This window comes from Chiloscyllium plagiosum, unplaced genomic scaffold (assembly GCF_037043375.1).
Source record: "Chiloscyllium plagiosum isolate Xiang-an unplaced genomic scaffold, Cpla_swu_hap1 HiC_scaffold_21, whole genome shotgun sequence".
NCBI classification, from domain to species: domain Eukaryota; kingdom Metazoa; phylum Chordata; class Chondrichthyes; order Orectolobiformes; family Hemiscylliidae; genus Chiloscyllium; species Chiloscyllium plagiosum.
In genome coordinates, this window is record NW_028270159.1 from 34,787,025 (window position 1) to 34,803,097 (window position 16,073).

Consider the following 16,073-nt stretch of genomic DNA (forward strand, 5'->3'; position numbering starts at 1 on the left):
GATTTTTTCTAAATTAGCGTACTTCTCAACAGTGAGTACTTGAACAGAAAGTAGCTGAGTCAGAAACACACAAATCTTGCAGTGGATTACAGGTACTTCAAGAACGAATAGGGGACGGCTTTTCTTTAATTATTCAAAGGATATGGGCACCACTGGCTTGGCCAGTATTTGTTTCCCACCCCTAATTGTCCAGAGGGCAGTTAAGAGTGAACCACATGGCTGCATTTCTGGAGTCATGTGTTCCAGATCAGGTAAGGACAGCATTTTCCTTCCCTGAAGGAGATTAGTGAACCAGATGGGGTTTTCCTGACAATTGATATAGTCTTCAATAGAATGACAGCTGGTTAGTGATGCAGAGTGATGTCAACAGCTTGGGTTTGATTCCTACTCTGGTTGAGTTTGCCATAACATACCCTCCTTCTCAGCTCTTATTTTTTATTTCAAAATATACTTATAGAAAAAGAAATCTATGTATATGTTTGGTTCTGTACGGTAGCAAATCAAGGAAACGAACAAACCTTCAAGTTTGACTCTATCCAAACAAACCAGAGGCATCTCTTATTTAAACAAGACTATATAATTCATAGAATCCCTACAGAGTGGAAACAGGCCCTTTGGCCCAACGAGCTTCCAAAGAATAATCCAACCAGACCCAGATCTATATTTACCCCGACTAACGCACCATAACACCAGCATGGCTACAATTCCCATCACCAGTTTGAGGTTACCATGAAGAACTCTCCTTCTCATCCTCTTCCCTCGCCTGTGGTCTTGTGGCCCTCAGGTTAAATCACCACAAGTTGCTTCTCTCGAATGAGGCAATAGCCACTATGGTCTGGCAAGAGTTTGGCAACACAACAACAGAGAATGCATTTAAACTACACATTTCTGAACACTTTAGCATGGCCAATTCCCCTAACATGCACATCTTCGGACTGTGGAAAGAAACTGGAGCACCCGGAGGAAACCCATGCAGACGTGGGGAGAATGTGCAAACTCCACACAGACAGTTACCTGAGGCTGGAATCGAACCCGGATCCCTGGCGCTGTGAGGCAGCAGAGCTAACCACTGAGCCACTGTGCTACCCTATATTTATGCATTTGAGGCACCAGGAGGGTCTAATAACTAACCGGATCCCCATTCACCTTCAGCAGAAAGACCTCAGATAGTGGTCTTTCCCCAGTGCTCCTTGGTGGCAGCTGCTCCAAGCTTTAGTCCCTCAGCACATAGTCCTGGACTTTGGAATGTGCCAGTCTGCAACACTCAGTCAGAGTCAACTCCTTGTTTTGGAAGACTGAGAAGTTTCAGGCAGACCAAACAGCACCATTCACTGAGTTGGTAGTCACCCAGGAGTGATATTTGTCTTGGTGTGCATCCCAGGGGAACAGACTGTACAGCATAATGTCCTCAGGACTCTGCTCAGGACAAACTTCAACACAAAGCACTGCATCTCTCTCCAGACTTATTTTGTAAAGGCACATTCTATAAGGTGCCATGTGACAGTCTCTACCCTCACCCCAGCAGTCACTTTGACGGCAGCATTGTCACAAAGCTAGTCTCTTTTTTTCTAAAAGCTGTTCCTTGGCTCAAGGAGACTCTGCTCTTGACCTTTCTCAGAGGGGCAATAAACCAGGCTGGACTCCGAAAGTCTGGTTTGTATAGAGATGAAAAGGATTTTGAGAGGCCTTCTGTTTATATGTAAACAAATGAAACTTCAGGCCAAAGTGGTAATGCTTTAGAAGTGACCTGTATAAAGAGAGGGGATTAGTCAGCTCTCTAGCTAGCTGACCTGAGCAGTTTTAGTTCAGTTTTGAACTTGGAAGTTCAACAGGGAGCTGTGTGGAAACTCTCTCTCTTTTCTGTCCTTCAACTTCAACCTGTAAGCATGTGTTCCATTTATACTGGGTTTTAAAGGGGGTTTGCTTATTGGGACTGTTGTGTGCATTTGGAACAGCATAATTAAGTCGAGCTGGTTAGGTTGAGTTCTGTAGGGATTCTTTACTCTGTTCTTTGTGTTTCATTATGTAATGTTGTTAATACATTCTTTGTCTGTTTTAAAATCTGGTAGTCAACCTAGCTATCTTACTCCAGGTAATTTTCACTGTACACTTACTGAAACAAATTACAAAGTTAGGTCGAGGGCTGTCTGCTTAAGAACGTTTGGAGTGGTCTGGCCTAGTCCATAACAGCATGCAGTGGCACAGACCAATCCTGTGGACTTGAAGGATCTCAACCTTCTTCTCAACCTCTTCTCTCATCTGAGGCTTGGTGACCGTCAGCTAAACCACCATGTTATAATTGAACCAACCAACAACAAATCCTTATTGATTTGCCTTATCCAAAAAAGTATTCACTTTACCATCCCCCTCATTAAAATATGGGTTATAAGCAAATTAGGTGTATTTTTTCTTTATAATGTGACCATGTCTGCAGCGTTGTGTTTTGGTTCTACGCTATATGTAAATACCCAATAATTATACATAAAATATATTTTTTAATGTAAGGCTTTGTGACATTTTCAAATATTTTTCAGACTTGTCTAACACAAACTCGTGTGTTTTTTTATTCTCAGAGAAATTTCCCTTCTTGTAAAGTTCTATTAAACATCTCGCCAGACATAAATATAAAATTACAGTTCAGAATGTAGTTTGGCAAAATAGTTACATTTTGATTCAATTTCTTTTTTTAAATTTTGAGCCATTTTGTGAACTGTTTCATTACTGACAACCAAATATCTTAATTTGTGACAAGACTTGAAACTCTGTCTTTGCTGCAGTCCCTTATCAATAACATTATACTGCTGGCAAAACATGCAAATTCCTTGGATTTCAGTCTATATTTGATAAGCCAGACTTTGAAATTCCTGATCATTCCATAAGTAAATTTACAACTGAATCAAAATGGATTCTAAAGTTGCTATGTTGTGGAAAGCGAAGCATTCAACAGCAATAAAAAAAAGTGACAACGCAATTTACATAAGGAGTGTAATATTAATCGGTACAGTAGTGTGTCACTAACTGGGCTTTCAAATATTCTAGAATCTTAAAGTGTATTTGCATCACTTTACTTATGTTTACTTATACAGAGGAACCTCAATTATCAGCATTCAATTAACTGAATTTCGGATTATCCGAATATGATCGCAAGGTCCCAATGCTTGGCTAACTATGTTATCCAGCATTTGATTAACCTAATCGAAATATTCCCCGCCTGTGTCCTTCAGATAATCAAGGTTCCTCTGTATATGTTGGTTTAGCAGTGATAATTCAGCAAGCCGGGCTTTTGACTACGGTGGGAATTGTTATTAAGTTATTTTATCTTTGAATTTGGGTATTTGAATATAACATGGTTCTGATCATTTGAAGGTGTAGCTTGCCCTGTGAAATCCCACTGTGGAAAATGTTTTCTCTGTGGCTAACAGTAGCTGCACTCTTCTTCCCACAGGTTTCCTATTGCTTTTCTTTCAGATGGCAAGTGGCATAAAGTTGCAATTAGTGTTTCCTTGAATAAAATGGAGGTGTATGTCGACTGCAAGCTTATTGAGAGCGTCAGGTGGAAGAATTACTTTGGGATGGAAATAACTACAGAAGGGCTAGTCATTATCGGAGGACTGATCGAGGCCTTTGAGACACCTTTCAAGGTAAAAGGATCTGACAACAAGCCTTTTTAAAAGCTGTAAGGTACATATTCCATGGAATCACTTGCATTGAGTTGAATGGTATTTGCAATTGCAATGAACAAGTTACATTGCAGCCAAAATGCTTTTGCAACAATTTTCCGTCAGTCCTCTCCTTTTAATTCATTTTGTCTCCTACGTTTGAAATTACGCTGGAAAACAACTAGTGCATCAATTTTGCAGTCAAGCATCAAAGGATTCACAAGATGCATATGGTATGAGAAACCACTTCAGTCAGGACCTAAATATTCACATGTTTTCTATATACAAGTTCATGTTGGCACTGATCTTGTTGATCATCACCATTTGTTTGTTTTGCATTGCCTACAGGAGAGCTTAGGTTTATCAGGTCATCAATTAAGTTTATTCAAGCAACCTTTGAAATTTCAGGCCAGTTTTGCACTTGTGAAATTTGGATGTAAGCATTAATTTTGCCTCTGCTGCCAATAAATGCCGGATAGAAAGCAATTTTTTTCTTCACCATCAGAGAACACTGAAATGCTTTTGTTTCATGTTTAGAATACAGGTTCCCCAGTGTGCAACTATTGTCAGCTTTTTAAAAATTTGATCCCCAATTGCCCTGAAGAAAGTGATAACGTTCCATGTTTTTCAACCACTGCAGTCTTACTGTCGAATAATTCCCACAATTCGGACAGAGTTCCAGGATTTTAACCCATTGACAGCTGTTCTGCATCAGGCCAGACCCCTCAAAATATTTCAAGAAGGTAGCCCAGACCCGAATTTTGCTAGTTGTTTCCCGTCGGCGATGGATATTCCAGGAGAAGTGCCATTGATCAAACCACTTAGTTTTAAACAAAACAGAATTTATATACAAGATCACTGAATGAAACGCAAAGCACAGAAAACAGAATACCAAATAACTTAACCTCCCTGAAAATCCAATAAATCATCCTAACTTAATGATGCTCTTCTAAATACTTACAACAATATCCACAAAACCCCTTGGGACAAAAGGTAAAATCCAACACAGGTTCTTACAGGGAGAGAGTACCAACCTGAACCTGCTTCTTTGGGTGTAGCTAAAAACCAAACCAAACCAGAGAAAAGCTGAGCTGGGAGAACTGGTCATTGTACAAGTGTATTTTTTAAACATGAAAGCCATCTGCCTGAGGCAGTATCTGATAGCTATAATCACATCGACCCTAAAACCCTTCAACCCAGACTTTTCAGAGCCTGTGTTATTTACGACCTCTTTGCAAAAAAAAGTCAAGGACAGCATAACCTTGTTAAAGGAGCAGCTTTGTCACGTAATACCCCTGCTGGTCAATGCTTATCCTTTGTTGATTTACTTAGAGGCGTGGGTGATCTGATTTAATTTAATAAATGACATATTGTTGAGGATTCTTAAGGGAGTTGGAGGTAGTACATTTTCCTCTTGGCCAGTTGAGCTGGGTTTTAATTCCCAACGACCCTTGAGATGTGTTCAAACATTTCCGAAAAGGTTTTTTTCTTAAAATGAAGAGCTACAAGATGTTGGCTTCATAAAAAGAGAACTGGGCTCTTAGATGGTTCATATAGGACAGCGGAGTGTCCTGACATCTGAGGCAGGGAGGCCAGGGTGTGGTGATTGTAACAAGGTCACTCGGATGGACCTCATAGAATGTAAGTTCCCTGACTAGGGCTGTTAATCTGTTCCAATCAGGGAGCCCTGGCTTAAAAAAGATTAAGAATCAGAGATACTGACAATCTGATACCTGACCCAGAATAAGATGATACTAATGTCAAGGACTATTCATGTGTAAATAAAGAGAGACTTGGTGATGGGAGTTATTTCACAGGGTTCAAGCCCCATCTCGTCCAAAGGTGTGTCAGAACAAGTTGATTTTATTTTTTGTTCTCATCTATCAATGGGAAGAGAGGTGGGCAAGTTGCAAGAATTCCTTGAGGACCTGGCCAATTGGTTATCAACAGATTGAGGCAGTGGGCTGATTCTGTTCTGCAACTAAACTAATGCCTGGGTGTCCTTAGAAAGGGTGCATTTGAAGTCCACCAACATCCTCATGATCCTTCGAGAGAAGCGGGCACCATCAGGCTTGGAGTGCATTATTTCCCCCTTAAACTCCATTTTAATCGAGTGGTCTACATCTCTTCCTACTCACTCTGACCCCCACCACAGCCATTTTTATTTCTGGGGCATTGTCCCTGGTGGGAAGTTACAACTTGACTGCATTGCTGTGAGTCTGTCGTCCATGTAAGCCAGACCAGTGAAGGACAGCAGATTTTCTTACCTGAACTAGATGGTTTTTGACAGCAATCCAGTATCTTCATGATCATCATTACGGAGGCTGGCTTCGTGTTCCAGAAGTATTAGCTAACTGAATTTAAATTGCAACAAGTACATAAAACTGAATTCTGTTGCATATACTGAAGCGATCTTCAAATAGTTACTCATGATACAGCTGGCTCTTTGCTACCTCCTAGGGGACTATGGTGAAAAACCAAGCAATGCTCTACACTTCTTATGAGGAAGTCACTGGGTGATACTTTATTTTCAATATTAGTTCATCAGTTAGCTTTTGTAACATCCAGACCTATTTCTAAGTGATTGCTTGAGACCAGTGTATGTCTGTGTATATCAAATTCACACATATTACAACAGAAAATTAACTTTTATCCTCCTTGCATCAGAGAACCAGATTGGCTGCACTTTATTTTAAAAAGATTCTTTGTGATTCTATGACAATTTGTATTACTAGTTCCTTACAATTTTACTTTTCACGGTTCAAGATAGAAAATGTTATTCTCGAATGGAAAATGATAAAACTATAACTCATTTCAAAAGCTAATGGCGACAGATTGAACACAATAGTTCTTAGTGGATAAGCAGACTGCTAATTTACATTGGGATAGGTTTTGTAGTGAGACTTAAAGAAGAAGATAAATGAAATATTTCAGCAGCATCATTTCATTATTAGCTAAAAATCTGCATAAGTGACATTGTATTTCTTTCTTCATAACTCCCATTTGAAACCTAATTCCTTCATTCAAATTAGCCACCGATTTTGTGTTCTTTCTCTGATCCAGTAGAAATTCATGCAGCCATTCAAATCAGTCAAAGCTCAACACATAGTGAACATTGGACCACAGTGACATTTCTCATGCAGTTTAACTTATCACTCTGAAGCTGGCTTTGCATCGTTGGGTCATAAACTTTGTAACTGACTTGTCAATTGTGTGATAAAACCTTCAATAGGTGATTAGATTCCCTGCAGTGTGGAAACAGGCCCTTCGGCTCAACAAGTCCACGCTGACCCTCCAAAGAGTAACCCACCCTTTTTCCTCTAACTAATACACCCTATACTATGGGCAATTTAGCATGGCCAATTCACCTAACCTGCACATCTTTGGATTGTGGGAGGAAACCGGAGCACACCCACGCAGACATGGGGAGAATGTGCAAACTCCACACAGTCAGTCACCCGAGGTTGGGATCGAACCTGGGATCCTGGTGCTGTGAGGCAGCAGTGCTAACCACTGAGCCACTGTGCTGCCAATTCTTGAAAATTTCCAAACAAATAGCAGATATGTGAACTGCAAAGGGGAGAATTGTTCTGACAGGAGTGAGTTTTGACAAAAACACTGCAGAGAACATTTGGCATCATGGCAGCTGGATTCAGTGGGTTGTTATTCTTAAAACCAACTGGTCTACCTAGGATTACAAATTCTCTGAGTAGGTAAGTCTCCATGCTGGCTATTTTCCATATAATTCTAATTGTGGTAGTACAAATGGCAGCAATAATCAAAGAATATTTTAGAATCAGCACTCACAGTACTTGAAGGCTTGCATGTGTTAATATAAAGGAAATCTTTTTGAGGAACTACAAATGTAATATGCATAATCATTCCTGACTAAAAGCTATATGATTTTTTAATATTCCCCAAATGACTTCAATAATTATTGTATATATTATGACAGTAATTAAGGATAGGATTTGAATATTTATACAGCCCAGGGCTTTCCAACAATTTACGTAAATTAGTATAGAATAATTGACATATAATTACAAGCACCGCTGAAGAGAGTGAATCATCAGAATGTAGAAATAAAGCTGGGGTTAAAAAGAATTAACTGTATAAATACAGTCCATGTTAGTGAGAAAGTTGGGAAAATAGGGTGAGATCAGCAGTGAGGATATCCTCACTACCAAGAGCAAAGATCGCATTCTCCAGCCAAATTTTGAAAGTGAGATGACAGTTTCGCTAGGGAGCAGCAAGTGACCTAGTTGTATGTAATTGTATGCATTAACACCTCAGTGTTAGTTAAAATTGCCTCATTGATCAGCCGTTTCCCACTTTCTCAGATGCTGGACAGAATATACACAGTGACGGTTCCCAGCATGAAGTCAGAGCACGTGCATGGTGACTCCAGCTTGCCGCATATTCCTCTTGTCCTCCATCTTGGATAGCAGTCACCATTATCCATAACACACTCCCATGGTCTGTGACCATGCCCATAGGCATTGGCATCAGACATGTACCAGCTCCATCCCACCCTCATGGCACATCTCCAATCCACATGCCAGGTGGTGCACTTTGGAGTACTCTAGTACCTTTCAGCTCTGGTCAGCACTGTGGGTCAAGTGCAACTAGACCAGGGAGTGGCTATAAGCCAGTTTTGCGTCTGGTCCCCAGGGGGTTCTGTCCACAAAATATCAAAGGAGGAGTTATCAGACTGATACTGCAGAAGGGATGCTGGGAATTTTGATTGTGAGGATTGGAAGTAACTTTCTGGGATGCAGAGAAGATAGCAACTGTGAAGGGACATAACTCGACCTATAAGGTAGATGATGAAGCAGGGCAAGGAAAGGGGATAATGTGGAAAGCAGGCATCATCAACAGTTGGCACCAGCTTGGATTGGGTACATACATTAGTATGTCTGGTGTGATGACTTTGTATGCATGGAATTCATTGAGTAAAGTGTGGAGATGAACAGTTAAATAAAGAGGTTAACAAAGAACAAAAGAATAGTAAATGCTGGGGAACCAAAAAAACCCAGAAATTGCTGAAGAAACACAGCAGGTCTGGCTGTGGAGAAAAAGCAGAGTTAACATTTCATGTCCAGTGGCCCTCCTTCAGAATACTTCTCCAATCTTCGACTCAGTTGCCTTGTGTCTCCAACAAATCTGCTTGATGTTTCTGTGTCTGTCTGTGCATTTGTATGAAGTTTCGAATTGCTGACACCACAGAGTCCTCTCCTGCCTGAAGCTGAGTGGGTATGTGGTCTCTGGCACCCCCTCTGAGTGCCAGTGGCCTGGGGCATTTCTTCCTTGGCTGTGGCAGAGATGCATGTGCCCCCAACCCTAACCAGCAAACATACTCACCGAAGTGTCAGTGTCTGAGGCTGCCTTGCTGGTGCATCCTCTGAGGGACCTATTGTTTCTTCCTCAGAGATAGAGGTCTTGGCAGTGTCACCCTCTTGTCTGTGGAGACTGTTACCTGCAGCAGACAAAAGAGAGAAAGTATCACAATAAGGAATCCGGGCACACTCACGATAGCAGTAATCGGAGCAGTGCCCAGCAATGGGCAATGATTCTCACTTAGCTGCAGGCACATGGACATTTTGGTATTCGGACAGGCAGTGCTTGATCTGGTGTACACTTGCAGTTTAAATATGGTGCTGGGAGAGAGGGAAGATTTTCTTTTCATTCAGTTAGTGTGGGAGTAACTGGCGAGGCCAGCATTCTTTCACCAGCTCCAATTGCACAGAGGACAGTTAAGAGTAGCTGCTTTGCTACAGAAACAATGAACAGCGTGCCATAGGGGCCCAGTACATAGGTACCAAGTTGGATTTTGGAAAATATTGTGAGGCCTCACAAAGAGAAGCTCAGCACAATTGAAACTAAACCAATCTTTAGTAAAGACCGCCGAATGCATTTTCAGGCCTGAGTTGAAAATTCTCATCTTTTTCAGTTAGGTGTATTCCTCTCTGAATCCACCTCTTATGGAGTCATTGAGATGTACAGCATGGAAACAGACCCTTTGGTCCAACTCGTCCATGCCGACCAGCTATCCCAACCCAATCTAGTCCCATCTGCCAGCACCCGGCCCATGTCCCTCCTAACCCTTTCTATTCATATACCTATCCAAATGCCTTTCAAATGTTGCAATCATACCAGCCTCCACCACTTCCTCTGGCAGCTTACTCCATACACATATCACCCTCTGTGTGAAAAAGTTGCTGCTTAGGTCCCTTTGATATCTTTCCCCTCTCACCCTAAACCTACGTACTCTAGTTCTGGACGCCCCACTGCAGGGAAGAGACTTTGTCTATTTATCTTATCCATGTCCCTCATGATTTTATAAACCTCTATAAGATCACCCCTCAGCCTTCGACACTCCAGCCCTAGCCTATTCAACCTCTCCCTATAGCTCAAATCCTCCAACCCTGGCAACATCCTTGTAAATCTTTTCTGAACACTTTCAAGTTTCACAACATCTTTCCGATAGGAAGGAGACCATAACTGCACACAATATTCCAAAAGTGACCTAACCAATGTCCAGTACAGCCACAACATGACCTCCCAACTCCTGTATTCAATGCAAGGAAATAAAGGAAAGCATAACAAAAACCTTCTTCACTATCCTATCTACCTGCGACTCCACTTTCAAGGAGTAATGAACCTGCACTCCAAGGTCTCTTTGTTCAGCAACACTCTCTAGGACCTTACCATTAAGTGGATAAGTCCTGCTAAGATTTGCTTTCCCAAAATGCAGCACCTCGCATTTAACTAAATTAAATTCCATCTGCCACTTCTCAGTCCTTTGGCCCATCTGATCAAGAGACTTTTCTGTCTTGTTATTGTGACCCAGACTAGCCTCACTACTGGGGTGTTTCTGGAACAGCAACAAGGGAGATATATTCATAATATTTATTGTTACTTCCAAATTTGATTACCGTCATTTCTTCTATGATGTGATAGTTCTGTTCCTGTGCTATACAAAATTTGTTCAATACAAATAACGCTTAAACCGTTGGCGATCTAATCGCGTTATAGCCAACACACGTTTTACAAGTCGCATTTTAGAAACAGCATTCCCAATTCACCAATCATGTTACAGCCACGTTAACGGGACCGGCATTATAACCGAACTGACTGTATTCTAATCATCTTCTGATTGGCTTCCCATGTTTCAGCTTCTGTAAGTGAATGCTGTCAAACTATCTGTTGCCCATGTCCTATTTGACTCCAAGTACTGTTCAGCCATCATCTCCACCTGTATCAGCTGATCATGTTAATCTCCCACTTACAAAACATTTCAGTTTTTCAATTTACTTTCCTTTTCCCCATATGCCTTAATAGCCTTGCACTTCCCCAGCGTGGTGATCACTCCTAACCCCACAATCTTCAGATATCCACACTGTTTCAATTCTGGTCCCTTAGCAATTTCCAATTTTGGCTGTTCCACCATTGTAGTGCATCTGTATCTGCGGAATTCACTATCCCAGAGTGCGTTGGATGCTGGAACATTGAATAAATTTAAGAAAAGTTTGGACAGATTTTTAGCTATTGATGGGTTAAAGGGTAGGCAGGAAAGTGGAGCTGAGGCCGAGATGCAACCAGCCTTGATTGTATCAAATGGCAGAGCAGGCTTGAGGGGCTAAATTAGCTCCTCCTGCTTCTAGTTTTTCTGTTCTTATGTTGGTACCTGTACCTTCAGCCACTGGGTGGTCACAGTATGTTCCAGTTCACATTCAGCCTGATCCAGTTATTCAACAGTGTACCTGAGTTGCCTGTCATCCCAAGAACATGGCTGAGGTATTTAGGCCTCACCTTTGAGAAAATAAGTTATTTGTTAAAACCTTTTAATGTACATTTGATATCTAAAATGGACTTAGTTCTTGCAAATCTTCAATTTACGTTCCGTGCACTTATTTCAGCACATTTACCACATGGTGCTATATGCATGTCAGGGCAGATTTGTATTGACAGGATTATTGAGGTAGCTGCAAAATAACAGCCAACATTGAAATGAAGGAATTGGTTAGAGGTAAGATTCTTCTTCTAAGGCAGTTTCCATTGACGTAGAACATAAGGGGGAAATAGAACAGAGAGTTAGCATTTTAAATTAGAATAACATGGCACTGCATTTCAGAGAAATTAACAGAAAGTGATCCCAACCTGTAGGGACACCAAGCCAAAGAATGACAGTGGGAATGATGATCAAAGTCTTGGTCAGTGGTCGGTTTTACTAAGAAGAAAAAGAGGAACTTAAGGATTTAGGGAAGAAATTCCAGAACAGGTTGATGAGATGAGCAAGGATGGGATAAAGCAACTAGATGACACAATATCGATTCGATGTTTTATTGACTGGTTTCAGTAGGTGGCAGCTAACCATCGACTGGTATCTATCAGAAAAGAAATTTATCGCTTGGAAATCTGAAGCCGAGAAGTGAAATACGAGAGGGTGGTATCTATCAGACAAGCTTTAAAGCTGGAGTCTATCCATCTCCTGAAGTTATTAAACTTGAAGCAAATTAAATTTCAATTAGAAATGTCCATTCTCTTCCATAAATTCTGAAACACTTCCAGGTGAAATACTTCCTCCATTCCTGCATCAAGACTGTTTGGATTTGTAATCACAAAATATTTTACAGCCTCCTCCTCTGCACAGTAAGTGAATTGATTTTCCAGTTATATTGCAATGGATTTATGGACCAAGCTATGGATTTATTTTGTACTTATGATTCCGTAGCTCTGTAACCATGCGCACTGTATTTTTTCCCTCAACATGCTCTCAAACCTGGGTAGAATTTAGTGACCTCCCCATGGTTGTTTGTTTAATATTCATTCACAGGCTAGGCCAATATTTGGAGGTGGGATATATTTAATTAGATGATGGGGACTCTGCTAACTTTCCACCTCCAACTGGATTAAGTATGTGGTTTGAAGACTTGTAGAGTCCCAACTCACTCCAAATTGAGGCCCTTAACTGAGCAATTAATGGAGCCTCTTCCCAATGTTGCTGGCATTAACCCAGTGACATGTTGGGAGATTGCTATTCATGGAGCAGAACAAACAATCCATGCAGGATTGTTTCTGGGATTCTGCAGTTGCAGTGACAGTCCATTATTCAAAGGCACTCTGTGTCTTATCATAGAATCTGCCACCAGGGGATTATGTTGTTGTCACTTCACACAACCCCCATTTGCCTTCACTCATCTGGGTCCATGAGACTCAGATGGATAGAGTAATGGCATTAGCCACTGCCTCCTGATGCCACTAAGTTTAATAAAGACGTTGGCCAAGTCAGCAGCTCTTAGAGAGTGGGTCTTCTGCCCCTTGGGTCTCTGATCTTGGGGAAGGCCCTCTGCTGTCCAGGGCATGCCTGACTGGGACATGATGCTGCAAGCCTTCTTCAAAAGTGATGACACAGGGTTCTTGCCAGCTGGCTCCAATTGCTGCCAATAGGTTTAGCCTTTATATACCCATTAAGATGAAACCAGAAGTGTACAGATGGATTGCAAATCAAACTTTGTCGAATACTTTATTATTAAAGAGCAAACATCCAGTTTCCATATATTGTGGATCTTGTCTTATTTTTAAATCTGCTTGGTGGTAGTTTTGATAGTTGATGTTGCAGCAGTCTGCATGAAATCCAAATGTTAAGTTTCCATTAGTGATTTTTTAGAAGATTTGTAGCTCAGGTTGAAGATAAGTATGTAAGTTAGCTCGCTGAGCTTGAAGGTTTGTTTTCAGACGTTTCGTCACCATATTAGGTAACATCATCAGTGAGAGTCTCTGGTGAAGCACTAGTGGTATGTCCCACCTCTCTATTTATAGGTCTTGGTTTCTTAAGTTGGGTGATTTCATTGCCAGTTCCTTTTCTGAAGGGAAAGGAGATAAGGTCTAAGAAACCAAGACCTATAAATAGAGAGGTAGGATATCCCACCAGCGATTCACCAGAGACTGTCACTGATGATGTTACCTAGTATGGTGACAAATATCTGAAAATGAACCTTCAAGTGAGCTAACTTACATGCTATGCTTTCATTTTCAAGTGCACAAGTTATAAAACTTAAATCAAATGAAATGATTTTAAGCAGGATCTCCCAGTCCACATTTTCCTGTAGTAAGTTTTCCAGTTTGCAAAGCATCTATGAAATACTTAGTTATGTGGAAAACAATTATCACTGCAAAATAACATTAGGTTTTATAACAATAACATAACAAAAAAGATCATTATAATCAGGAAAAGAAACTTCCAGGATTCAAGCACAGAAACCGTGTTGATATTTAAAATTATGGAAATGCTGCATTTTAGGAAGGGCTGTCCTTTGAATAAGATGAAACCATTGGATTATCTGCTTGTCCAAGTGCTTGCAAAAGATGGTTGAGTACGAATTGCTTTGCTTTCAACAAGACTGGCAGAAATTTGGATGCAAATTGTGCAGATATTGGCATAATATTTGTTTAAAGGCAGAGAAACATACTCTCAAGGGCACTGACTATCAAATAAGTGGGGCATGCAACCCTTAAATATTGGTGTGTAGCCTACTATCAGCAGATTATTTCTGTTAAACAATGAAACACTTCCAATCTGTTTTTTGTGTGGGGAGGAGTTATATGTATAAATGACAGACATCTCCAGGAAATGTTGCAAGCACGAAGATTTGTATGCAAACAATATGTTTATAGAACAGATGGAAAGGTATGACTGGTGAATTTCGTGTGAAATATGCTTGAATTTTGCACTTGTGGTATAACTTTACCAAACATTTCTGGAATTCTGTGTTTTTTATTACAGTTGCACAAAATTATTTTCTAAAAATAGTAAACATTTCATCCTGAGTTCTTCAGAGCAATATATTTACACATCATTGACCAGAAACTAGACATAAATAATGTCAGACAGTTAGGTTAGCTCAGTCGTCTGGACGGCTGATCTGTGATGCAAGTTAGGAATCCTTCATTGAGTAACTCATTCCCTGACACCTAAAGCTTGCCCACCATCTACAACCCAGGACTGTGATGAATACTCCCCACTTAACTGGATGAGCACAGGTCCAACAACACTCAAGAAGCTTGATGCCATCCAGCACAAAGCAGCCACTTGATTAGCACCACATTCACAAACATCCACTCCCTCCATTGCCAACGCTCAGTTGCAACAGTGTGTACTATCTATACTCATTCACCAAATTTCTAGACAGCACCTTCAAAGCCCATGACCACTTTCATCTCAAAGCACAAGGTTAACAGATACATGGGAACATGTATTTCCCTCCAAACTACTCACCATCCTGACTTGGAAATATATTGCCATTTCTTCAGTGTCACTTTGTCAAACTGGAGTCAGAGATCTATAGCACAAAATAAGACCCTTGGCCCATAATATCTACATGGGTCAAAAGTAAGCATCTAACTAATCTAATCTCATTTTCCAGCACTTAGCTCTTAACCTGTATGCCTTGGCATTTCATGTGGATATCTAAATTCTTATAGAGACAGAGAGTTATACAGCAGGGAACCAGATCCTTCAGTCTAACTTGTCCATGCTGACCAGATATTGTAAACTGATCTAATCTCATTTGCCAGCATTTGGCTCATCTCCCTCTAAATCCTTCCTATTCATATACCCATCCAGATGCCTTTTAAATGCTGTAATTGTCCAGCCGTCACCATTTCCTCTGGCAGCTCTCTCCATACGTGCACCTTCTTCTGCATGAAGAAGATGCCCCTTAGTCCCTTTTAAACTGTTCTCCTCTCACCTTAAACCTATGCCCTCTAGTTTTCCCCTACACTAGGAATAAGACCTTGGCTATCCATCTTATCTGTGCCTATAATGATTTAAATACCCTCCATACATCAGCCATCAGCCTTTGATGCTCCAGGGAAAACAGCCTCAGCCTATTCAGCTGCTCCGTATCGCTCAGACCTTCCAATTCTGGCCACATTCTTGTAAATCTTCGCTGAACCATTTTGGGTTTAATAGCATCCTTCATATAATAGGGAGACCAGAATTGAATGCAATATTTTAAAAGTGGCCTCACCTTCTTAAATGTTATGACGATGTGTACCTGGAACATCCTCTCTCACAGCATTGTGGGTTGTATCAGCACCAAATGGACTGCAGCAGTTAAAGATGGAAACTCACCAAGGTTAAAGTTTAAAAAATCACACATCACAATAGTCCAACAGGTTTATTTGAAAGCACTAGCTTTCAGAGCGCCACTCTTCATCATCCAGGAATGATGAAGAGCTTCTGCCTGAAGCATCAACTCTCCTGCTCCTCAGATGCTGCGTGACCAGCTGTGCTTTGCCAGCACCACATACTCGACTCTGATCTCCAGCATCTGCAGTTCTCACTTTCTCCCTGTTTATAGAAAGAGACAAGGAGGTTAAATCACCAAACATCACTCTCATGTTTCAGAA

The 16,073-nt window shown here is 40.9% G+C and overlaps 1 protein-coding gene across 1 annotated transcript in view; it reads left to right on the plus strand.

Annotated features, from left to right (window-relative positions):
* The window catches only part of LOC122564606 (uncharacterized), a 272,583-nt gene that overhangs the window by 37,181 nt on the left and 219,329 nt on the right, over positions 1–16,073 (plus strand). The window contains exon 4 of the mRNA XM_087998687.1: positions 3,446–3,641. Within this exon, the coding sequence (XP_087854813.1) occupies positions 3,446–3,641 (196 nt within the window). The remainder of the gene's footprint in view (positions 1–3,445; positions 3,642–16,073) is intronic.